Source organism: Ceratosolen solmsi, unplaced genomic scaffold (assembly GCF_000503995.2).
Source record: "Ceratosolen solmsi marchali unplaced genomic scaffold, CerSol_1.0 scaffold29, whole genome shotgun sequence".
NCBI classification, from domain to species: Eukaryota; Metazoa; Arthropoda; class Insecta; order Hymenoptera; family Agaonidae; genus Ceratosolen; species Ceratosolen solmsi.
The window spans coordinates 7,702,103-7,729,819 of NW_011948417.1; the positions used below are offsets into that span (position 1 = coordinate 7,702,103).

The 27,717-nt window shown below is 26.1% G+C and overlaps 4 protein-coding genes across 4 annotated transcripts in view; 1 reads left to right on the plus strand and 3 right to left on the minus strand.

Moving 5' to 3' along the window:
• LOC105360025 (uncharacterized) overlaps positions 1 to 12,064 on the minus strand; it is a 34,707-nt gene extending 22,643 nt beyond the window's left edge. Inside the window, exon 1 of the mRNA XM_011496797.1 lies at positions 11,241 to 12,064. The gene's annotated coding sequence lies outside the window, so the exon portion shown is untranslated. The remainder of the gene's footprint in view (positions 1 to 11,240) is intronic.
• Positions 12,065 to 13,123: 1,059 nt separating this feature from the next.
• Rrp6 (exosome component Rrp6) lies at positions 13,124 to 16,153 on the minus strand. Its single transcript, XM_011496798.1, has 5 exons — positions 16,094 to 16,153; positions 15,292 to 15,556; positions 13,722 to 15,253; positions 13,474 to 13,645; positions 13,124 to 13,392 (listed from the first exon to the last, which is right to left on the minus strand). Exons 1-5 carry the CDS (start codon positions 16,151 to 16,153, stop codon positions 13,124 to 13,126), a joined length of 2,298 nt encoding a protein of 765 aa, XP_011495100.1.
• Positions 16,154 to 17,393: 1,240 nt separating this feature from the next.
• Positions 17,394 to 18,536, plus strand: LOC105359792 (uncharacterized). The gene is made up of 2 exons (XM_011496481.1): positions 17,394 to 17,707; positions 17,780 to 18,536. Exons 1-2 carry the CDS (start codon positions 17,540 to 17,542, stop codon positions 18,527 to 18,529), a joined length of 918 nt encoding a protein of 305 aa, XP_011494783.1. The 5' UTR covers positions 17,394 to 17,539; the 3' UTR covers positions 18,530 to 18,536.
• Positions 18,537 to 18,851: 315 nt separating this feature from the next.
• On the minus strand, positions 18,852 to 22,578 carry Sgt1 (suppressor of G2 allele of skp1). The gene is made up of 5 exons (XM_011496799.1): positions 22,268 to 22,578; positions 22,044 to 22,154; positions 19,303 to 19,501; positions 19,038 to 19,234; positions 18,852 to 18,974 (listed from the first exon to the last, which is right to left on the minus strand). The coding sequence occupies exons 1-5, from the start codon at positions 22,280 to 22,282 to the stop codon at positions 18,852 to 18,854; spliced, it is 645 nt and encodes a 214-aa protein (XP_011495101.1). The 5' UTR covers positions 22,283 to 22,578.
• Positions 22,579 to 27,717: the final 5,139 nt, after the last annotated feature.

A 27,717-nucleotide genomic window follows, 5' to 3' on the forward strand; every position in this document is an offset into this window, starting at 1 on the left:
ACAAATTAATATGAATTTTTATACTATGTGTATTAAATTAAGACCAAGAAATATCAAAATTATTTAATTATAAGTCATGCGATAAAATATATTATATAACTGCTAACTATTATAATAAAGTAAATAAGTATTTTACTTTACTTAATGTTTTTATACTGCATTTAAGTTGATGCATTAATTAATTGTTTATATAAGAGTAAATTTACGACACTAATTAAACATCCTCCTTAAGTCTTTTTTTATCAAATGTAATGAAAAATGAGTATAGTGTACACAATGAAAAATTACTGAACTTTGCAGTGCATAAAATTTGAAATCTGTAAAAGTAACTGATTTTATTTTGTTTACTTTATTGCATAAACTAATTATTTTATTAGTAAGAAAAAATAATAGATATTTAAATTAAATATCGAATGTTTTGAAAACAACTTTAATGTTAACGATTTAGTTCTAAATTTAGAAGATGCAATACTTATATTAGAGAATTAAAATAACAGCTTTTATAAACACAAGTCTTCATCTCGGCGACTATTTAAGAATATAAAAAACTGAATCTGGTACACCCACAGATGGATTGTGTTAGTATGGCTCATTATTTTTCTCGAATTTCATCATGACCATTACGTGTAACGTGTAACTATTGGAAATTCGGTTAGAAGAAAAAAAAATGGTTCGCAATTGTAAGTTCTATTAATTTCTATTCCTTATTGTTAATATCAAATTTGTTATTAAATAACAATCGGTTCACAAAATAAATTAGAAAAATAATTACCCGACATTAAAATATTGCAATTTTTAGAGTAAAGTATATTTTATAATATTAAAAATTATATGTAAAAACATATTATTTTTTTTTCACGTTTCACCCCTTGCTATCAATGTTATTTTAATGCTTACGATTTATGTGTCTTAATTAGAAATTACATTAGAAATATTAATGGAATAGGAGCTAAAAAATATGATCTTAACGTATTGGTTTGATATAAAATTTTTCAACTGCTTACGGGGACTAATTTCTTTACTTGTACCATCGCTTCATTTAAAAATCAAAATAAATATAAAGGCGTGAGAAATAAAATTTGAAAATATATATATTTTTATCGTAATATATGAATTTTGAGGTAAAAACGATCTTTAAATAAAGAGCAAAAATATTTACGATTGTTCATGAAATTAATGAAAATTGTACTTGTACGTAGTAGGCAACATGAAATTATCCGCTCTTCGTTTCTACCATGTGGCAGTTAATATTTCTAACCATGTAAGTGTACATCTGGAATAGCTTGCTTGTAGTGACTCTTCAAGCTTAAAAATAATTTACTTATACCCGTACAAAAATTAAAAATATTCCTATGGAATAAAATGCTGTCCCTCGCTTAAAAAAAAGAAAAAGAAAAAAAAAAGTAAATTTTCCAAAATACTAAGGCCGGTAACGAATAAAAAAGTAGTAAATGCAATTGCAAAAATCGAGTCGCGAGGCATTGCGACACTTTGCCAAAGACACACGAATTTTTTTGCATCCATTTATTTGGGTTACAGCGTCCCGCGCACAATTCCAAGAAGCATATTATCCAAAAGGGTCTCTGCTCTCGCGGGGAGAAGTGGTGGCCGCATCTCAGCGAGTCGATTGGGTAGGAAAGTACGACGGATGGATTTTATCGAGGCGTCGGTTGCCGCGACGTAAAATCAGCCGGGAGCGCGAAGAGGAAGGTAGACTGTCCGCGAGGAGCGTTAATAGCTTCGTGCGCCGGGGCGGGGCGAGAAAATCCCGGCAGGTTTATTTCCGTCGTATAAGAGCAGCAGCAGCTGCCGCTTGTCTCTTCTACGGGAGCAGCCGGGGGAGCCGAGCACGTGCTGATGCTGATGCTGATGCCGTCGCCGTCGCCGCTGCTACTTCTATTGCGCTGGGATGTGATAGGAACCGACATTATGACGCCGAAGTTTTTACAAAGCGCGTACTGTATTGTGATAAGTGTCGGCGGATGAAAAATTCTTTGCAAACGCCATGCACGATTAGATCTCGAGATATGAGACGAATGTGACGAGCAGGTGTGCGAGCTTCTTGCTCCTTCCACAGTCAGATCTAACGTCTTTCAAATCCTTTGATCGTCCGCAATATAATCTCTTTAATAATAAATTAAATTAATAATTACTTCGCATGTGATTACTTGTTAAATCAAGCGCGCCTTTTATTGCTCGTTCCACTTGAGTTCATTACCCCATGCCCCACGCCATTTCGTACAGTAATTGTTATTGTATTATTTGTATTATTTTTATTATTTTCATTTTGTAATTGTTATTTCTTTAGATAAATAGATATAAATAAATTCCTTTCATGCAAATTGTCATGGGTATTTTTCTTTTCTTTTCTTTTCTTTTTCAGAAACATGATCAATTGTAAAAGTTAAGCTAAATAATGTATATAAAAAAAAATTATTCCATTAAATTATTATTTACTTCAATCCACAAACTGAATCAATAATTTAATTATCGTCTAAAATATTTAATAATCTTATAAATTAACAATTCTTTCATGTTATCTTCTGCAATTCAAAAGTTGTAATAAAGTGTATATACATATATACATATATACATATATACATATATACACATATACATATATACACATATGCATATAGCTATAAAATTCAATAACTATTACATTATTTCTATGATTTGAATTCAGATCAATCAATTATCATGTAAAATAAAAAATTATTTTAATTTAGAAAATTAATATTTACAAAATTATTCTAAAAAAAGTTGTCATATTTTCACTTAATGCAAGGCAAACATATGTATTAATGTATTGTATAAAAATTGCAGTACAGTCAAAAATTAAATAACACACCATTTTGCCTAACGACTGACATTAATTAAATTTGTTATAATTTATACAAATTACTAACTTTTGAAATAAGCAATAGTATATAGGAATTAATTTTATAATTAATACGCCAATTGAAAAAATTGTCTTCGATCTATTAAATAGATAACCAATAGAATCAAATGGATTTTATAAGTTATAGAGATTTAAAACTTATAAAATTTAGAGAAAAACATAACGTTTATATAAAGTCGTAAGTAATACATGCTTATTACTTAACAGAATGCATATGACTAACTTACACAATTATGCAAAATAAAATGATTTATTAAGTTTCGTCGAGTTGCTGTCACTTTCATTAAAATCCTTTTGTGAAAAAAAAAAATCAATTATTAAACGTTTTAATGCAAATATATCATGACAACTTAATTAGTAAAACTTGAAGAATAATAACTTTGACTAGAACCCATTTACAATGAAAGTGTGAAACTCAATATTCAAAGTGCTATAGTTGATCTCGTATTTGAAAAGTCTACCGTCGACTTACACAATGCCAAAAGCGAAAGGCCTACACTACTGTCCTACTACCTCCACGACGAGCAACAGGTTCAATGTTACTAGTATGTCGGTGGCTCTAGGGACAATCCATGCAAACTACAATATAATCGACCAATCGCTTATGTATCATTGCAAACAAATGTTAAGTGGCTTCCGTTTCTTTTACTTTTTACTTCTACACTTTCACAAAGACGACGATTTCATATATATATATATATATATATATATATATATCGGGCAACACGTGTATGTAAACTTGTTGCTATGCTATGACACGCAAGAGCCCCTTCACCTTTATTAGTTGGGTATAAAAAGAAAGGCTAGTCTGCTTCCGCTTACATTTTCAGCAATTCAATCGATCAGGCAGATAAGAGGCTACCAACCTGTACATTCAGGCTCTAGTTTTAATTTATATATATTATTGTTATAAATGTTATAAATTATTGTGTACTTAATAAACTTTTTTTTCATAGTTATAAATGCATACAAGTTCGAGCATCTTGTAATCGAGTGAATAATAAAAGATGTGTGCTTATATACATATAGGTCTTTTTACCAACGTGAACAATAATTTTTATTCATTAATATTTATTATATTATCTGATTTTTTTTAAATAAATTTTTTTTAACAATCTTAGATAGTGCCTGGAGATTGTGCCCAGAGAAAGAAGTTACGACATGCATACCGATAAAATAAACTTTAAGTTCTAAATTATTTTGAGACTTGAATCTTTTTAGTTATTATTTTTTTTCGATAAAGTCATTGGATTAACTTATAATATACATTTTGTAAGAATTTGTGCAACATAACTTTGTCCATGCGACTTTTGTAGCACGTTTACAACAATCTAAAATTTTTACTTTAAATTAAATTGAAATTTCGTAGTTCTTTATATTCAATTTGATCATTTAATATGCTTATTAATTTTATAATTATATCCATATATGCATTGCAAAAAAATATAACGATAATAAATAATATTATATAACCATTAAACATATTAAAGCAATTTTTAAAACAATCATATATATTTATTAATTTATAAGGAGTTTATACTGTAAATGCCATAATATAAATACATGCAATATATAAAATATATAAAACTTTGAATTAGTACAAACTAAACTTTATAAAATTGTACAAATTTGATGTCGAATTTTTCAAATAAAAATATAGTTTTCCTCTTTTCTTTTAATGAATAATAATACTATTATTATTTCCATTGAAATAGTATATTTATTAAAAAAATTTTAGAACATTAATTTTTTAAAAGTATAATGAAATGGTCACATTCTAGTTTACAGAATGATGTAACAATTAAAGGTACAAATGAGTATGTTTATAAGATACGTAATCGGGCATTCTTTTTATAACTATTTTCTAATCTATAATTAATTTGACTAATTAATAAATTATGTTTAAAGTATTTATAGAGAATAAATAATGATAAATAAAAATATGTTGAATTACAATTTTGAATGATATTATTATTTTTGTATCTAGGCAAATAAATAATTTTATGCTATTATATGAATAATAATGTATAAAATAGAATCTATCGTTAAGATAGATACAATAATATTTGCAATAACAAAGTCTAATTAATTAATTAACTAATATAATGTTTACCTGTTATTTATATGAATGTATTTTTTTTTTTTACAGAAACAATCAAATAATATATATAAATAGTAAACATGTGATTGATTGATCCATTTACATACAAATGTGAAAGCGAAGATGTAAGAATTTTGTGAAATAGAAGGAAAAAATAAAATCTAGATGCTATATATAAGGACTTAATGTAAATTCGTATCAGAAAAAATTAAAAATTTTCGATTATCATTATTGAATCCGAGTCTACATCATTGTTTATTACATTTATATGACAATATTATTACAAAATATTTCAGTAATTTTATTAAAAATATTTTTCATTGCGATTTTCTTTATTAATTCCTTAATTTGAACGAAATAAAATTTTCCTTAATGTTTTACCTTTTTTTTTTTTTTTTTTTTTTTTTTCCCCAATAATTCATTAAACCATTATTTAGCTTTCGAGAAAGAAAGTCTAGATACGAATAAGATGTATATTTAAACTATATACTCGTCACAAAATTTATGATAATTTAACTTTTTTCAAATCGAACAAAGAATATCTCATTTGGTACATAACAAAATTTAACTGTAATGCTCAAAGATATTCATACGTATCATATAGATTGCAATGCTAATATAATAGTTATCAAAAAGATAAAATGTAATAAAATAAAGTAGTACTTTCGAATAAAACAATAAAATTGTTTTTATTTTTCCGTTGAATAAATTTTATTTTATTCTACATCTCGTTGTGGACGTTATTTTACGCTTTATACTACTCTATTGATTTGATGTCATAATTCATAATTTGTATAACATATATAATAGATGGGACATCATAAAGGTGAGAATTTTTTTTTTTAATACTATTTCTGCCAACGACTAGTAAATGATTTATAAATATTGATTTAATTATTCGTATTCTTAGCATAAATATTGTATTGATTAAAGTATAATTATCGTTAACGTTAACATTAATTTGCATTTATGGCCAGCATATTATTAATAAATTAATGAGCAAATTTTTTTTAATAACGTATTATAGTTATTTCAACATTTAAAAATTACAATTGAATTTTATACGAATGTTATAATAATGAATTGTCATTACTTAGTGTACAAAAATTTTTACTCCTTCGATTTACTTAATTTCGGCTTCGACTGTGTATCTTTCAAGCAATAATCCTTAAATTTTATCAAATTTAAATTATCTGCAAAACTTTCGTAAAGTTTCGAAAGTTTCGAAAATATATATATTATTGCATTAATTGTGAATACGTCGCTTTATATCCAGTTACAGTACTTATTATTTTTAAGTCATTGCCACGACTATTTTAAAATTCCGAGAAAAGATTATATTATTTAAAGAATATTATTTGAAGATTATAAGTAATCTTTTAAATGGGAAGTTCAAGTATTTAAGTTGGGAAACTAAAATGAGTGTGGACGCGCAAATAAATTGCATTTAGCGTTGTTCTAACAACGTTTAATCAAAATATTTTTAAAGTAATTTTACGCGTAACAGTGTTTAGATAAAAATATCTTATTTTCCAACAAAATTTGATTATATTACAATGCTTTAAATAATATTAAATTTGTTATATTCAACATGTAGATGTAAATAGGATAATTTTTTATATTGATAATTAGATATGTATTGTGGTTTTAAAATAAATTCTTCGTCATGTATGCGCAAACCACAGTAATAATGAAATAATAAAAATAGCACAAAATATATTTTACTTTAATATTTGATTGTAGTTAAAATGAATTTAAAGTGCATTAAACGTGTGCTTTACATGTATGCAAGTATGAAGTTCAAAGGCTATACTATTTTTAGGGAACTTATCTTGACAAAGAACTTTCTATAAGAATATTTATTTTTAGCAATGGTATAATATTATTCTGAATGAAAAGGTTTGTCATTATATATCAGACAATATTCAATTACAATTTATTAACTTGAATGCTTAAACTTTCGAAAGATGTACGATCATTAAAATATTGATATTGAAAAAGTTACAAAAGCAAGCGAATTTGATGTGCCATAAATATTTCTTTCCATATATGTAGGTAAAGTCATTGAACGTCCATTCGGTTCACGAATTTAATCTTATTGCACTTAATTCCTACTCATCTACATACCCTCAAGTTTTTTTTTTCCATTCATTTTACTGGTCCCTTGAACAAAATACTTTCTAATTGCAATTCTCGTATTAGCATACCAATTAAGAGTATTTCAAATAACTTTTTTCCAGTTCTATAATTAGTTCATTCGATTGGTTTCAAAATTTAAAGCACTAACAGTATTTTTCCAAATTTTCGTAAACTTTGTAATAAAAAATATGTAAGTTTGAAAAAGAAACTTTTTGGATAATCAAATATTAAGAAAGTTAATTAAATTTCATTGGGATTTCTATATTTTACTGTAATATTAAATTATTTGACCTTAAAATTAAAGTATTCATAAAGTCTAAAATATTATTATCGATGAATAAATTATATTAATTATATTATATTAATTTATTAAATAGAATAATTATATTAATTTATCGAGATTTTTCAAAGATATATGTATTTCTTATGATAACATAAGTGGATAGATTTTACATTAAAAATGTATCAAAAAACTAAAATGTTCGTAATTGTTCTGAATTTATAAGTTTATAAATTAATAACATTTAGACTCGTGTAAATATAAAGAAATATTAATTGGAATATAAATAAACATAATAAATAAATTGATTTAAATATGATTAAAAAATTTTCTATATATATATATATATATATATATATATATAAATTTTATATGATATTACATGATATATAATTTGTAGTTGCACATTTTCATCGAGTTCTTTTTACGGATCATGTATTTGCAATTGCATGAAAGTTTTTTTTCCTTTCTTTAATTTGAGAATTAAGATTATAAAATATGCTATCGTTTTACGATACTTTTTTTCTAACTTTTTACGACGATGACTATACAGATAAATAATATATATCTGTAAATGGGTGCAGACGAGCACATACATTAGTATATATCTGGATATTCCATTCCTTAATCTTAACAAATGTTAGAAAAAAATGTGAATTAAATACCAATAATAATTTTAGTCTCTCTACGGGGGACACACGCGCGCACACACGACAACAAACAAACAGAGTAACGGTGTGCGTGAGAGAGGGGCGGGGTAGAAGGGGGCGCATGCCCTGCAAATGGATGGATGTGAAAGAGAAAAAGAGATGTAGAGGATTAAATAAGTTACATATAGATTGGCAATAATATGTATGTAGGTGATGCATTTTGTATTATACCGAGAGATAAATTATTAGGGTAGGAGGTGAAGGAAAAGTAGTTGTTACGAACGACTACCACCGCCTCGTCATTATTCGGTACAATGTCCGTGGCTGCATGAGACAAGAAGCACACATACCGAAGACGGAAGAGCATCGGATTCGCTTCGTGTATACCCGATCGGCTTTTTCGATGATTATTTTTAGCGACGTGGGTAGCAGGCGAACGGCAGCAACGGCGACACGCACTAGGCCGCATGGCCCAATCCTCTTTTCGCTGTTTTACGCTAATATCACGTCTTATGAACCATCCGATTTCCGCACTCGAGCTTCGCAACCGATTTAAGGAATAAGGATCCTTCCTTTTTAAATATGCTAGGAATATAGTCCGTGAATATTATTACTCTTATCCTCGGTCTATTGGCTATTTCATCGGATCATCTACTTTCGTGACTGTCAATCTATCTGGTCTCTCATCGTTTTTTCAAACAATTTTTTATCGATTATTTTTGATGTCACTTCGTTTAGTCTTAATTTATGTGTTCTTTAAGGCTCATTTTGGCTTAAGATACGAGAGATGTGAAAAAAGGACGTTTAATATACGAGAAATTAAATAATAATGTTTGTCGTAAGCTTTAACAATACTTGCCATTAGAATATGCTTCACATCTCTTAAAATTATTCTAACACTTTTTTTTTATCAATATTAATTATCTATCATATACCGTATAATTCTGTTATATAATATTATTGTGTAATTCTAATGCATAAAACAATACTTTTAGCTGTAAATGAAAGGCCATACCAATTTTTATCTAGATCGTGATAATATGAAAACACGTATAAAAAATTGTAAGTTGTAAATATTATTTATAAGCAAATTTATTTGTTTGTTTATTATGATCCTCTTTATGTGTCTAAAATCTAAAATCTACTTTTGGCATTTCGTCTCTTACAGATTACACAGTTTTATTCAAGGAAAATAACTTGTTATAATTCATTAGCTAAAAGCGGCGTCGCTACGGCAAATGAATAAAAAGATTGAATCTTCGATAATTTTTTTTAAAAATTAATATCCACATAGATGTTGTATACATGTCTCAAGAAAAATTATAATGCACGATTCACGGGATATTATTGAATAGATTTGAAATATTTTACGAGCCATAGGACGTTCAAGCACATTATGGTTTCAATTTCTATTTTATTCGAAAAAGATTCTTCATAGCAATACATTAAATTCTCTCACGAGCATTACAACGGTTTCCTATTACACCTCAAGAAGATCAAATTCTGGTATAACGCCAAGGCCTCAGCGATGTTCAGCTTTTTCCCAACTTGTTTGTTTCTTTGATTTTTTTGTTTTTTTTTTTGTTTTTGTTTTTGTTTTGTTGTTGTTGTTGTTGTTGTTGTTGTTGTTTTTTTGTTTTCCTGAACTTCCTGGTATAAAATATACTTGACAGTGTTGAAATGACCTTTTCCGTAGCGTCCCTTATTTTCAAAAATTATTTTCACAATCTTTGACTGTCGTTGCACTCGATATGTCATACAATACGTGCAGTCAGTTTTCGTTAATTTTGACAACACAAGTGAAAAACACAAGTGTTATTGATCAAATTTTTATCGACTCTTGAGAATCTAATAGAAACCGATAGCGCTAGTCAAAATTAAGTTTGAAAAATTATTGAAAATTTTTAAATATTTACACCTACACAATTTGACTATTTTGCATTGCAGCCAAATATAGTATCATCGTAAAAAATATGCCAGACGACACAGAAAGTATTGTACACAATTTTTATAGTAAATCGAATAGATTGAGTAAATTGAACAAAAAAAATTTTCTTTCTCAGCGTAATTATTTTACACGAGAATATTCTACAAATTAATCGTTAAGTAATTTACGCGAATGTACAGCTCTGACCACGAGAATTGTTAGTCCCAAATAATCATTGAACATCCTTGAAAATAAGCTTACTACCATAGCAGCCAAAGAACCTCATTGTCATTCAAACCAGCTGTAATCTTTTATAATACATCAAATTTTTTATATAAACCGTCATCAACGTTTGAACCATCATTTTCCTGTTCCGTGCTTGGGTATGAGTACCGGTAATTACGACAACGGTGACGACGACGACGGTTAGGACTCTGATTATGACGATTAGGATTGCGATTCCAATTAACATTACGACCACGACCACGACCACGACGACGACGACGACGACGACGACGACGACGACGACGACGATGACGACGACGACGACGATGACGATGGCTACGCGTCGGTATGTAGGCGTCTAAGGATAAAAATAGTATTTTGATATTCAGAATAGAAGGGTCTGATATCGCTGTGGCTTCTTACATATTTAATTCTATTTTTTCGTTCTTAATGACGAGAATGATTTTTTAATAACGAATCGATCGAGAATGATCGGTTCTATTGAGCGATAAACGTAAGCATTCACATAGGAAAGCCAATTATTATCATGTTAATGAAATGTTTGACGAAAAAAGCATAGAAGGCATTGACGGCATAAATCTACTCGCATAATTTAACGTGTTGTTAATGATAATGCGTGTAATTGTGCAATGAGTAATTAAAAAAAAAAGTGGCTCGTTTACACTTGCCGATGATACCGCTTTTTCATTGCTTGTAAGCACGAGCTGCAACGTGTCAGAGAGCATAGCCAAAGCGCCAACGAGCGAGCGAACAAACGAACATGTGTGCGCCCGAGCGACAGTATGCGTGTGCGTTAGACGACGAGAGATCAGGAATTCAGGACTATAGTAGGGAGGAGGAGGAGGAGGAGGAGGCTTGACATACATTGACACGGCAGAATGATTTTTATTTGAAAAATGTATAGATGGGTTTGCGTTACAGGCAGGCAGGCAGGCAGGCAGGCAGGCAGGCAGGCAGACAGGCAGGCAGGAATACTCGTTGAAAACGTAACTTACCGTCGTTCGATCTCGTCGCGAAGGAACAGATAAGCGACGTATACACTTGTCTGTCCCTTAAACGTTGTCTCTGCTCTCCTCCTTCGGTTTTACCAGTGTCGACGATGTTGACGAGGACGATGAGGAGGACGACGGGGACGCCTAGACCTGCTTCGATACGGCACAGGGCCGCGAACCCATCTTCCGTCTCGTTTTGCGCGACATTTTATGAGCGAGGACACGGAGCGGACCTCTTCTGTCGAGGCACCATCTTTATTTACTAATTTTGGAGCTGCTGCTGCTGCTGCTGCGCCGCCGCCGTCGCTCGTGCCGCATACGTGCTTCGGATGATCTACGCCACGGCCGGACGACTGGTGGTACAGTGTTAAACATGCTGCACAGTACTTGCAGAAAAAGTGCATCAATCGCGAACGAAGTAAAGTCGGCCAACAACTCGGTGCTGTCTGTTTGCGAGCAATAATTTCAGTCAAATATGAGAATCGCGATTAATGTCGTAGCTGCGAGTAGAGTTTTAAATGATATGGGTGGAACCACCGGGGCTAGCGCGCAACGTTTCAAGCCGGATACGACGTTTACAATGGGGCTTTCAAATTTTTAAGTACTTTTCGGTTTCACAATCAATCAATATTATCGTTCATAAAGAAAACATGAAATAGAGTTGAGCAAGTTGACAAAATCTCTGCTTCTCTTCCTTCACGTTTATCTGATCATATTGGTTATTATTAGGAAACGATAGATGGATAGATACTTAATACTTATATTTTTGCGTGCTTCTGTTCATTTTAGTGCTAATTTCGCCCAACATTAATCTCACACACGAAAACACCCACACGCGTGTGCGCGCAAATATGCATATGCACATATGGGCATACAGGTTTTTTTTTTTTTTTTTTTTTTTTTTTTATTTTTTTTATTAGTAAAATGGTGAATGCCTTTAATATGAGCTGAGAAAGGAATTCGTTAAAGAAACTTGAAAAGAGCATTAATTTAAAAAGTCTATGAAGTCTATGAATTATAGAGTTTGTTTTATTTCGTGCATTTTTAAATCAAAGATACATAGGTTATCGCATGGAGCTATAAGAACGCCGGGAAAGAATATATCGAACATCGAACACGGAATAGTGACTCTTGAGTCTCAGTTAACTCGTGGACCTATAAACTTGCTGTATGATTAGAAAATAGAAATATTGAATTAATATTAAAAATCACATTTAAAATAATTCAGTGTATAGAAATGAATTTCAAAAGATATTTAATGCCATTAGTGCAATTATAATTTTTTTAATGCTATTTTTTTCTATTTCTTTTTTTTTTTTAATATAATGTGCGAATGAAAAATTAACTATTTTAATATTAATGGCGAAATACAAGAGAAAATATGTTATACAAATCTCATTAATTCATGACACTAAAAAATAACTAAAGAATTCAATTAAAGAAAGAAAGAAAAAAAAGACATTCGTTTGCCGTTCATTTTTTATAAATGATAAATTAAGTTAGATTTAAAAATGTATTAATTACAACGTGTAAATGATGTTTATTCAAGATTAATGTTAAAATTATATTTTTGTATCATAATTAATCATACTATGTACGTACATACATATTCTTATCATATTTATTGTACGAGTTTTATATTAGGAAATATATTTTAAAATAAAAAATTTATACAACATACTGTCCAGCAATTTAGAAGTACATTAAACACAATAATAGTTATATGAAATTATTTGTAAGTAGAAAAAAGAAAAAGAAACGGTAACAAATAAGTAAAGATATTAAGGAAATAATGATTATTAATTAGTATTATTTACAATGAAAACTAATTACTCATAAAATTTTTTTACATTCAATAATGTAAAAATATAATACCAAAAATGTTCTCATTTATCGGTATTTTTTTTAAAGCCTTTTTGACGTTCCTTTTTCTTTTTATTTGATCGCATTATTTCAGGTCCTAATTGTCTTTTTCTTTTCTTATTTTGCATTTTACTTAAAGTTTGCATATGCGACTTAACAATTGTATCTACTACGTCATCATTTTGTGCAAGATTACTACTTCTCGAATCCTTTACAAAATGCTTTGGATTTTGACTCGTTTTATCAGATTTTGAATCAGTATTTTCTGTAGATACAATGGATTCGCGAGCTGCTGTTGTCGATTGAGTTTTTGTCGTTAACTGTACAAAATATTCATGTACTCGTTTTATGCTTGCGGCAGTTTCTTGTTTACTTTTCTCGATTTGTTCTCTTATTTTTTCAGCTTCCTTCTCTTGTTTCTCTCTCTCTTTCTTTTCTTCTTCAGCTATTATTGGCTGTACTCGCTTATATCTTTCAAAAGGGCTGACAAAAATAAGCTTGTTTGGCTTTTTACAACTTTCTATTACGGAGTCCTTACATTCATCCTACCAAATTATTTAAAATATTGTTATTAATTTATGTTTACCATTGAGAAAATTAGTGAGTAAAAAAAATTATTACCTCTGATGACGAATTGTCAAAAATTGTTATGCCTGGTTTTAATTTTATCTGATTTAACGATACTAATGAATTAGGAGTGGTATTTAATAAGCAAGGAAGATTTTCTCTAGCTTCCATATCATTTGGTAGGTCATGTGGTGTCCAAATCCAAGATTCGGAGTTGGAGATTTGACTTCTTTGAGATAATCTTATTATATCGTCATTCAATACGGTCTTTATTAGAGGTTGTTCTCTTGCTTTCAATATCAGTTTGTGGATTTTTAATAAATTTTGTCTTATTAAAGGTGGAATAGGATTACAACAGGCTAGAATACCCTGCATTTCTCTTGGAAGACTTTCCGCTATATTCAATAGCATATGATTTGGTAAAACATAATGAGTGCTATCATCTTCACTTCGGGCTGTTTCATCTCTCCATTTATGCAGCTCTTTTAAAGCATATAATTGTCGATTGTTAAACATCTTTTGACTTTTACGATACATAGCTGTATAACTGATTTCTGACCAAACTGGTTTTTCATATGTTTGCTTACATATATTAGTACTGCAAGCATATACAGCTTTAAGTATGTTAGTTTGACCATTAGCAACATCGATTAGAGCATTATTCAAAATATCTTTTATATATAATAAATAATGCGTATCTTCTCGAGCATATTTCATAAGTTCTTCGGGTAAAGGCCTAATTCGCCAATCAGCCAATTGAAAATGTTTATTAGGATCGATTTGGCAATAAGTTCTTAAAAGATATGATAAACTTAGAAATGGTAACTCAAGCTGTTTCGCTGCTTTATGAGTATCAAACATATTTACAATGTACAATGATAAATCTCTTTGTAGCCATAAAATATCTGATTCTGCTCCATGAAATACTTTCAGAATCGATGGCTTTGTAAAAATTTCATTTAAAACATGTAATTCAGATCGAAGAGTTAAAGTATCGATTAAGTAATCTGTATCTCGAGTTGATATTTGCATCAAGCACGTAATGCCCTGAAAGCTTCTATAAGAATGATGTTCCAAATCTATAGCAATTTCATTATAATTTTCTAAATCATTTAGTATAATTTTGAGATCATCAAGTTTCTCAATTATAATTAGGGGCGTTTCTTTTAATGATTTATATTTAATTGGATGTTTCTTTACTAATTGTTCTTCTGATGGCTCAAATTTATCGAGTTCCCATTCGTAAGGATGACAAAATACTTCTTTATCGTCATCTTCTAAATATATAGCCAACGGTTTTATAGAATTTGGTTTATATTTAATTTTAGGCTGCCATGGCATTGGACTATTATCAATTTTGTCTTTAAATGTCAATTGTGGTCTTTGAATATTTTTACCTGCCAGTAATCGCACAGTTTGAGTAGGATCGCTACTCGTTGAAGTTTGTTTATCGACGGTATTATTCCAACATCCATTAAGCTTTTTTGTTAATTTTGCTTGCGTAACTATTAATTCAACACCCTGATTTCTACTTATACCAGCCTCTTCGTCCATACATGCGTTCTGAATATCAGGACTAATCATTACTTAAAAAGCTAATTTTAATAGATAGTTAAACATTATATAACAAAAATGTTACTCACAGCTCTGTCCAAAAATGTGTCATTTGATTCCAGTAACAAATCAAATTTTTCTTCGATATCTCTCTGTTTAATATTACCTGAAATTTCTGCTTTTCTAACAATGCACTGCATAGAATGCATAATCTTTTTAATTTGTTCATTTTTAATTTCATTAAATGTTGGAAAACACGAGTAATAATTGAAATTCTCATTATTGGGTAGACTATTAGAAGCTTTGATACCTTTTTTTAAGATACTAAATGATTTCTGAAAATTTTATAATTTTATTGCATAATATTAATTACACCGATGAAATTTGAATGTTTCTATAAAAGCAAATGCAATAAATATCTTTAATGTCTTAATATTATTATATAATAACTAATAATATTTTAATAACACCTGATTGTTATAATAATTATACAAGTGGGAACATATGGTATAATTACCATAAATGTTGAATTATCTGTATTTATTTTAATCATAAAATTATTAGTATTATATAATATCGAGTGCACTTAGCTTAGGTAAAAATAAATGTACATTGCGAATACACAATTCAAGTCCTTTAAATTCAAATAAAATTTTGTTTAAAATTTATTTTTAAATATTAATTAAAAATGATTAGATCTTGAAATTTCAGCTATTAAATATATTCCTAAATAAATATAAAAATAGTATCTTGAGCATTTAAATACGTTAAGCTATATTATATATTAATAATTTGATAATAAAACTATAAATATATCAATGTACATAAATATTTAAATTGTTTATATAAATGAAATGTGCTCTTTGTTATACCTGAACAAAATCATTAAAACTGTTATCTTCAATTGTTATAATTGAATTATCAGATGTCATTTTAGTCACTTTATTTTATTTCTCAATAACTTACATTTATTACTAAATTATTTCACATCTATTAATTTTCTTATATTCATATATTCATATATCGTTAAAACAGAAAAATAGAGAAAAATAACCTTAACGGGATATTGACTAACAAATCCGCATGTAAAGCAGGAATATGAAGGTTTGGAGCTTAAAAGTTGGTAGCAATTGTGAAAATTCAATTTCAATGTCATTGGTAATTTTCAAATTATCATTTTTACCGTAACTGTGCATTGTGCGTGAAATGTTTTAAATTACATGCGAATGAGAATGCAGAGATTTTAATGTTAAATTCTTTCAATGCAAATACACTCGTATTTTAATTTTTTAAAATATTTTTATCGGTAAACATTATTATCATTAGGGAATAAAAAATTATTTTGAGGAAACGTGACGAGATGCAATTATGGAATTATATTAAATCTGTATGTTATTTATTAAAATATTGTACATTTGTTGTAGATGCCGATATTGTTGGCAATAAATTTTCAATTTTTCCGAGTTACTGATATTTAAATAAACATTTTCTTTGCCCTCTTTCAAACATAATTGTCCATAATCTTATTACGCATAGTATAAAAATACTTCGGTCTCGTATATAAAATATGAGTATTGTATTAAATTTATTCGTTATACAAATATAAATTAACATAAAAGATCAAATTTATTTCAATTATCAGTTATTTCTAGCTATGGCATTCGCATCTGGCTTTTTAAACATTTTTATTTGCAAATTAATTTACTTAAAATTTGCATGTTTTTAAATTAAAACATTACCGTACATTACGAGGCCTATTTAATTAGTTAAAATTAATTTTAATAATTTTATTAATGCCATAAACTCACTCATTCATTACACTTTTGCTAGATTACTTTATTTATACCATATTTAATAATTTTATTCTAATTTTTCTATTAAAATTATAAGGGATTTTGGAATCTTTAAATCGAAATTTATCTTTAAACGAAAATATCTTTAAAAAAAATCTTTAAACGAAATCCATGATTGTTTTTTATTTATTTTATAATAATTTGATTTGCTCTGTAGTTAATATTATTATACATTAAAGTAGGAATGAAACGTCGAAAGATTAATAAAAAAAAAAAAAAAAAAAAAAAAAAAAAAAAAAAAAAAAAAAAAAAAATATATATTATCAAAATGATTTAATGTTCACTTTAAACTTTGAATTCGCGCAAATATCATAACTTTTAAAGTAACATCAATTTCTGCTGATCCACAAGCTGTAAGAAAATTTTTTAGATTAGAAAAATATATTGTAGGTTATGTATTACCATTGTATCACAAGAATATGAAAGTATGTAGAATACTTTAAATTGTTCAATTAATATCGTTAAATGGCAGGAGATTCGAGACGAGCCTTAACATTTTTAATAGAAAAGGTGCAGAAATTACCATTAATATTGAATAGAAAGTCTGGAATTATAAATGCGACAAACAATACAAAATATAAGGTGATAAACCTGTCAAATATCGTTTCTGAAAAATTTAATACTGCTTTGAAGGTACAATCACAGTATCACGTTAATGTACAAATAAACATAAATGGATTTATAAATTTTATTTTTTAATTATAGCGAATGAATAATCCTACAATTATTCCAAATGTTGATACTACATTGCTGCAATTATCACCTCCTTTACCAACACGTCTTATTAATTATTGGCAATGGTACCAAAAATTAATAGGCTTGGATAAAGTGGAAATTGCTAAGCAACAAGTCATTATAGTGCAAAATAATTTATTCGAGTGTCAAAATCAACGTCGTAATTGTACACAAGAAATATCATTAATCAATGGGAAGTTAAAAGAAATTTATAGCGAATTAATTCAAACAAAACGAGATAATCCCAAATATGTACAATTAACAATTATGGAAAATAAAAGTTTACAAGAGCACTCGAAAATTTTGGAACAATTAAATATTTTAGAAAAACAAGAACATGATTATTTTGCACAATTGGCAACATCGATAAAGGAATATCATGACTGTCAGACTATGAACACACAAAAGTATAAATATCTATCTATTTTAGCATCAGCATTTTTAGGAATTGTTTCATTAACCGCATCTATTATTTATAATAATAAAAGAGTGGCAGATTTAAAGGACACTATTAATCAGGGAGAGAAGTCAATAGAAAATATATTAAAAACTGAATTTTTAAAACTTTTTAATAATCAAAAAAGCACAGAGAACCTTAAAGTTAACATGCTTAATGTAGATAAACCACATAATATGGAAATACTAGATATGAAACAAATAAGTCATCTTATAGTAATAGGAACTGTTGTTTATATTTTATGTAAAATTTTTAACAATTGAATATATCGATAAGATATATATATATACATATAATTGAATATATATAAAAATAATGATATATTTAACGTAATACTGTATAGCGATACTTGTAATATATGTAATAGTAAAAATTTGTATTAAAATAATTATTTATAAAGTATTGAATTTTTTGCAAATATGTTGATTCATTATATATTCATTCATCTTAAAAGTATCAAGGCACAGAAATAAAATAGCCTTCTATTAATAACATTAAAAAGATTTATTAATATTAAAAGTATTCCATTTAAATTAGCATATTTCTTTTATAAATTAAAAATTTGTTAAATATAAAAAAAAAAAATTATGAATTGGATCCAGATCCAGACCAAGACTTCCATTCTAATCCATCTGGGGGCTTTTTCTCTACTTTTCCTTTACCAACTTCTGCCCAATTGGTACTTAATACTGTACCGCCAGATTCTTGCTGCAAAAACATTTTAATTTAACATTACAAAGTATTTGAAAAGTAAAATAATAATTTACTTACAAATGACTTATTCATAGCACGTTGAACTTCTTCCGAACCATTTCCATAAATCTGTTGAAAAAGAGAGCTTAATGCACTTAAACCTTCTTTTTCTTCACTATCTTGTTTTTCAATCTCCTTCTCTACTTTATCCCAATCTTTAGATTTTTTGCTAGAACTTGGGTATTTAAGTGGTTGTGTTCCAGCCTGTAATATTTCTGAATTAACAGAGTTTATATTAATAATTTTTACTCCAAATCAATTGATTATATGTTTTATATATTACCTTGAGGAATGGGTTGAATCTCTTGCTTTTCAGGATTTCCTTCTAAAACTGTCCATCTATATCCTTCTTTTTTCTTTAATTTTATTTCTATTTTTGATGGTGTGACTATGTGTGAGCATTTTTCAGGTACAATTTGATGGGCTAAATCTAGCTCTAAACTGTAATCATTTCCATTTGGTAATTTAGCGGAGACGCTAAGCTAAAAATAAAGAAACTATAAAATACAATGCATGATTGTATAAACAAGTTTCTTTTGTTATTATTTAGGTGAGTTTTTTTTTAGTAAATATTATAGTAGCATAAATTTTAACGTTATTCCTTAAACTATTTGCATAAGTTGGATAATATTTTGAATTTATCATAAATAAAGTATAGAATACTTAAATTTATATATAAACGATGGAAAATTATTATCGAAGTGTCATTACATATATATAATTAAAAAATTCCTCTGGTACTTTTTTTTACATCTATATTATTGGTATAATTTTAATTCAATAAGATTAAAGGCATACGAGTTTATTCTCTACTGCTCTAGATGTTTTAATGTAACCACAATCTACATATTTATATATTGTTATTATAAGTGATGTGAAATATAATAGATTTTATTATGAATCTCCATTATATAATAAACAAATGAATGTTTGTTTTAATGTTTTTATTTATTAATTATATAATATAAAATTATTTGAACATACTGTTATATTTTAAGCAATAAATATTGAGAATATTGCAGCATAAAAGTATTCGATATTTATAATAACAATTTTCTCTTTCTTTTAATCAATAATCTTGAGGTTGTAAATTTATATTAAAAGATTTTATAAAAACAGACTTAATAATAATTTTTATTACAAATTTTGAGATTTTTTCTGTAAACCCTGTGGATTATTGATTGCTGCATTTAGTAAAACCCATTTTAATGATATTTGAAAATATTATTTTTATTAAGCTTAGTACAAGTATAGAAACATAAAAATATTGATTCACTGTCTTTTCGTTGATGCGTAAGTAAGCCTTAAGAAGAATATTGAATCACTACAATAAAAAACCAGCAAATTTAAATAGTTTCATTTTTAAGAAAATTTATATGAATTCGTATACTACATAAAAGATACTCATATTAATTAAAATTAATATGAAATAATTTAATATATACTAATTAATTGTTTAGTAATTTATTACAACTAATCAAAATAACATCGCAAGATGAGATCTTTTTTATAAGTTTATGCACATACTTTACCATAAAGAATATAAAATATTGTATTAGAAGTTTATTATTATAAGCATTAATTAGAATCTATGTAATATATATAATATGATTGTTTAATAGTACATTTAATATCCACTTTAATATCAAAATATCACAATATATATTATTATTATTTGTGCGTGATTATTTATTTCATAGATCTTAATAATAATTTGATTTCCAAATGTACATATTCTAATTTATGACATAAATAAGCGTTATTCCGTATTATGAATAATATAAATAATATTTATGAAATCACATTTCTTAAATATAGTATTAAAAGTAATGGTAATGGTGTTACTTCTTTCCCTCCACCATTGTTGCATCAACTTTATTTTAAATACATGGTATACACAAATCATATGACAATATATTTATTCATTTATTTATAAATAGATATAATTTGATAACTTTTACTAATACATCTAACTACACAGTTGTCTATGTATTTGAATGAAATTGAAAACTGACTCTGTAGTTACAGCAAAATTAATACACTGGATACGTGTAATCACGCTTTTATCTTTATTATAGATTAAAAGTAAAAATTTTTAAAAGTATATTATTATTTAATAATAATAATTAGTTAGAAAGAATTTTACTACAACATTGTAATCTTTTCATATTTTCAAAGCATATTTTTATCAAATCTTATCATATTATATTTTTATTATATTTTTATTATATTTTTATTACATTTTATAAGTGACGATAATACCATAATAATGTAATAAAATAAGATATAATATCATGATTATTCTCATTATTTATATATTTGGTTGGATTCTTAAAATATGGCTTAGCAGGACAAATCTATAGTTGATATTGGATAGTTTAACGTCACATTAACTTGTCGATTCCAACCTCAAATGTTTCATAATTAAAATTTTTACTATGAACAATGAGACGATACTAATTACAACTTTAATACATATAAATACAGAAATATTCAATACATTTAACACTTTAATAGATTCTACATTCTTTTTAAAAACCAATTATAAATCCTACTGCAAAATTTTTATATTTTTTCTACTCATTTTAACATAACAACCTGGTATGAATAATATTGACTATTAATATTAATTATTCTATATTTGATTGTAACTAGCTGACTTCTTTATAATAAAAAGTATTATAGGCTAAAATAATTATGCCATTAAATTAATATTCATATTTATAGTAATATGATATTTACGTACAAGGTTATAGAAATTTTATTTTAGTATTACCAATAGAATATGGTTTTATTTTGTAAATTAAATTTTGTCATGATTAACCTTTAAGTAAAAAAATATTAATAACATTATAAGGAAAAATAATGGACAGATAATTTAATAATAATGTAATAATCCATTATTATCGTTAATATATTAAGCAATTCGATTGTATTGAAATATTATAATTTTAATACAACTTTGGCCTATTTATTTACAATTACTTTCCACATTTTAATGTTCAATATTTTTGTTTTACTTACTGCTGTATCGTCATACGTGACTTTAAGATTTTCTGCATTTTTTGCCAAAATTATAACAGTAACATAAACTTCCGTTTCATACCAATCGTGTTTAATTTTTGGCGTTGGCATCTAAAAAATATCATTTCATTACTATAAGCTATAAGCTAATAATTTATTTTACGGTTATTTTCAAACTGCTTTCTCTGATTACACACTAAATTATTTTCAGCATCGTGTTTTACCGTTTCGTCCGCCATTTCTTGTAAATGCACAATATTTACAGTAAAGAGTTGAATTATAATCTAATTAAATTTTTAAGAACAAATGCACTTTGTACTCTTAGTTAATGATCAATCTTAAAAACCCTCTCATTGAGAATTGCATACTTATTACGAATCTTCATCTTTTCTCATTTCAACCATAGACATATCTGAACACAGTGGACATATTAGTACTAAAGGGAAAAGGAGATGGCCGACAGAAATAAAGAAGAGTCGAATCGGTATTGCTACTTTGATGGCTACAAAAACCTGGCGCAGCTGGATATAGTTACATAGTTACATAGTTACATAGTTTATTTCGTGACTATGACTTTGTAACGCTGGTATATAACGCAGATGACCACGTGTTGGCGTTTATCGATCTTGAATTTTATTATCTCGGCTTTAAGTCCAATGGAAGTTTTTCAATCGATTTTTCGCCTATATAAGTTTAAAGCTAAAACATAATATTATTTACAATTATTGAAACATTGAATGTGAATGTATGCGTAACCCTGCGCGTGTAAATATTCCATTGTTATATTTACATATATTTTTCAAATAATTTACTGCCTGTTTCATTTGCATTATTTTCATTATGGCTGTTATTTATCATAATTATAAATTATAAATAAAATTAATTACGTTTTACCATGCACCGTGTATTTGTTTATTAACATTAAAATGATAAAATTACGAATCGTAACTAAGCGTTAAGGCGTCATCTATATTAATATAAAAATCTACAAAGAATTAATTACACGGCATTTGGACTTCTTTGGTTACTTTGGTTTACTGAGATTAGTTAAAATCATTGAATTTTACATTAAGGAATGGATTGAGATTTTGCATTTAAGAGTTAAAGGCCCTTTAGCAACTTTATATTTCTGGATTCAAACAATTGTTTTGGAGTCACTTAAACATTCCAGCGTAAAAAATTATGCAAAAAATACTCAATTATTATCAAGGCATTTTGAGATGGAAGATGGAAGACGTTTTTAATTCAGTTAATTCCAATTTTCTCAATCGCGAATAATCCTTACGAATTACGATACGACTACGAAGAAGATATACGATGAAGGATATATATTTTTTTTATCCTTTGCAGTTGCGTGCATAAGTCAGCCTATGCAATTCATGGTCTTTTGCTCTCTGGCTCGATTTTTCGACTCCCCGTTATCTATCGACATTATTATTTTATTTGTTATTAGTATAGTATACTGTTACCATTATCTAATGGCTGACTGTTTCTTTTTTCCATACTTCTTGTCGATTATTTAAATTCGATAAATAGTTTATAATGATAATTATAATTAAATGCTGTTAAATAGTAATAAATTAAAGCAAATGAAAATTTTCATTTATTGTTGAAAAGTTGAAATAACAGAAATTTGGTGAAGTAAACGATAATAGAAGAAAATTCTTTGGGAGATAACGAATGTTTTGTTTCTACTAAAATTATTAAATAAAGATTCTTACAAACTAAACTACGTTTTACTCTTTTAAAACATAACGAATATTCACTTTACCTATTATTTATTGCGATTATTCCTAATCTTTCAAATGGATTATTGCTATGCAATTTCAATTATTTCATTATAAATTAAAAAAAAAAAAGAAAAAAATAAATTTAACCATATTTATATGCCATTTTTATCTATTTTTAGAAATACGTGTATATCAAACCATAATGATATTGAATTTTTAAGGCCTTTTTAAAGATTATTCATCGAATTATAATACACATGATCGTGTAAATATAGGAAGTAGTAAAATAAAGAATAATGAATAAATGGGGATTTGATCGCATAGCACTATAATAGTGGTGGTGGTGGTGGTGGTGGTGGTGGTGGTGGCGGGGGGGGGCGGCATGGGATAAATTTTTATTGGAGTTAAAGGGAGCATTTGAATAAACGAAATATTGATAAAGGCAATTATATGAATAGACTGATTATAATTTTAAACTTCAAATTAGTTTAATTTTAAACTACAAATAAGAATTGAATTTAAGGTAGTGGAAATAGACATATAATTAAATTTTCTTTATTTCACATGAATTTTAAAAATTATTTTATGCAAATTTTTTATAAAAAATAATTATTAAAACGTGATGGAATAAAATTGCATCAAACAGTAATATATAATTTATCTACAAATGTAAAATTAACAATAATGTTGGAGTATTAAAATATTATATTTATATATTACTATATAATAAACAGTATTAAATAAATAAATTTTTTTTTTAAATACTAATGTAAAGTCGAGTACATTTGAACATGAAAATTATAATATTAAGTATATTAGTTTTCCATAGTTATTCGTCCTTCGTAGAAGGTAAATATATATTAGAGATAGTAGATAATTACAAATTAAAGACGTAAACTCTTTTTCTTTCATTTCAAGGATCACTAAGCATACCGAAAGAAGATTGTTATAAACTTTGTACAAGTAAGATTTACTTACCTCATTCCTGAATGGAAACAATTATTTTTAATTTAACTCGATAGCAATTATTATTATTTTTATTCTATAGGATATACATCTCTAATAAGTCTAATTTTATAATTGGAAATTGTTTATTAAATAATGATGAACAAATTATTGAATATTATTAAATAAATACATAACACATTTTTCTCTATATGTCAATAAAAATACTACAATTTAATTCGATATTTAAATTCATTGTAATACGACCTATTTATCTTATACGATAACATTAATTATATAATAGCAACATTTTTAAATAATTTTTATTGTCATTGATTAATTATTAATTATATTTATATATAATGTATAAGCTACAATTTAAAAGTAATATAATAGTATTGAATTATATATTCAAAAAAATTTGAAATGAAAATCGAAAATTTCAATTCTTAAATATAATTTAAAATAAAAGCAACGAGGGAAAAGATTGCTAGAAATCTCCATAATTTATATTATTAAAATAATGATCTCAAAATAATCATTTTTTTTTTAATCCTATATATCATTAATACATAGTCTTTTAACTAATTAATAGTAATTACTTTTGGTTTTTCTTTACTTAAGTATTTTAAAAGGATTTAAAGTATGAGAATTATTATCTTTTCTGATTTTTATTTCTGCGATACGCTTAATTATTTTTGTAAATTAAACCACATTGATTTAACCATAATAAAAGATATAATCAAATTATGCATTCCAATTATATTTTTAGTACGTAATTACAATTACAACTTTCAAATTAAGTATGCATTGTTATATAATATGACATTTTTTATTTATTTATTTAAATATTACTTTGATTATATATATATATATATATATATATATATATATATATATATAAGCGCATGTTTTAAGTATATTAAGATTTATAATAAAAATTAAATAACATTCTAAACATGATTTTCTTTTATTCTTTAATTCTTGTATATGTCTATATACAATATCATAAAAAATCATTTATACAAATCAGTGTTATCATATTTAAAGTATTTTATATATATTAATGATAGATATATGTTTTGTAACTGTTGTTCTTACATTGTTATAAGCATTACCTGCTAATTACCTTCAAATTTGCCGTCAAAATTGTGATGTATTATTCGACACTGCTAGTAAGTAAAATAATAAGTGCAAATTACTTTCATTTTTTTAATTATTTTCTTTTTTCAATGATTTATTGGAATCGAATAGTATTTAATTATTTGATTATTTAAAAATTCTTTTGTTATTTTTGCTTTGTTTACTTAAAATACATGATTATCAGTGTATTTCTAAAAATCATTTTATTTTCATTTATATTTTTCATCTTTTTCTAATTTTTAAGTTTTATTTACTTTAGAATAAAACATTTAATACAAATAATGTGTTTCTTAATTTCATATGAATAAAGTGATAAAATTTTATTAAATTTATATTTTAAAGACAATAAATTTATTACTATAATTTCTTTATAAAATTTACCATATATATTTTTTTTAAAGTAATTTTATGATGAATGAAATTACACGCTTGAAAGAAAACTAATAAAATTAAATGATTTTATGTACTCGTTCCATTTTCTAAAATTATCCATATTTTCTATATTTCTACAGATTGTATAATAGTTCACAATAAAAACGATTGCCTGACTATATGTAAAAGTAAGTAGTATGTTTATATATTAAATTAATTTTATTATAAAAATATTTGCCTAAATTCATATTAAATTTTTGAATATGTAATTTTTTTTAATTATATTGTATATTCGATGATTTTTTTTAATTCCAATGATTATGAATGTTAATCACTTTTACAAAAGTAAATATATACTTGATAAAATAAGATTTTCACAATTTATATGTACATCTTTAGTTTTTTTATTTTCTTATAACTATTAAGACACTATATTGATATAAGCATGATATTGAAATATGAAATACGAAATATGATAATGCGGCGAAGAACTTGATATTAAAGTATAATAATTGTTTATTACTTTTTAATTAAGTTAAGTCCAGTTGAATAACTCATGGTACTCAATTTTTTCATTGATTTATTTTGTAAGATATTTATATTCATTCATTTTCATACTTATAAATTCAAATCAATTTTATAGTTCCATATTTTTTTAACTTATAAAAATTGGTAAACAGTAATCTGAATAAGCTATTATAATTTTTGAAAATTTCTTTATTAAAAAAAAAGATAAAATTTATACATTAAAAATTTAACAATTGTTTATAAAATTGTAAAAGAATTATGTTGTACAATTAATTGTGTAATTAATTATAAAATTTGAAGGTAAATTGTTAAATATAAGCTATTTTAATAATAATTACCTTATTATATAGATAAAGATTCACGAATAAAGTTGGCTAAATTATATACATAAAACAAGATTCTCATTCCAATGATATTTATTAATTTTTATTATATGAAGATAAAAACTAACTTTAATTAATTTAAAATGACATAAAATTAATTTTAATTAAATTTTTAATTTAATTTAATTCAATATTGTAATAAAATTAAATAAAAATATATTATTAAATTGTATTTAGAACTTCCCGATTATATGAAAGCTGGTTGCATTAAGTATTGTAAACGTTTATTTCAGAAAGATGCTAAAGTATGAAAAAAATTTATATTATTTTGTAATGTGTGTATATTTTGATATTTATGAATTTTTATGAATATATATAATTATATTTTTATATTTTAGAATCATGGACAAGACTCAGATAATGAGAAAAAACGTAAATTTAATAATATATAATATTGTTATATAACAATACAACAACTAAAATAAATATTGTCAAAATAATTTAAATGATTTAATAATAAATATGTACACTCAAATATATCTCGAATATTATATTAGTAATTATAAATTTATCAAATTTGGCTGTGAATGCAAATAAATTACAAAAGGAAAATAAACTTTTTTTAAAGCTGTC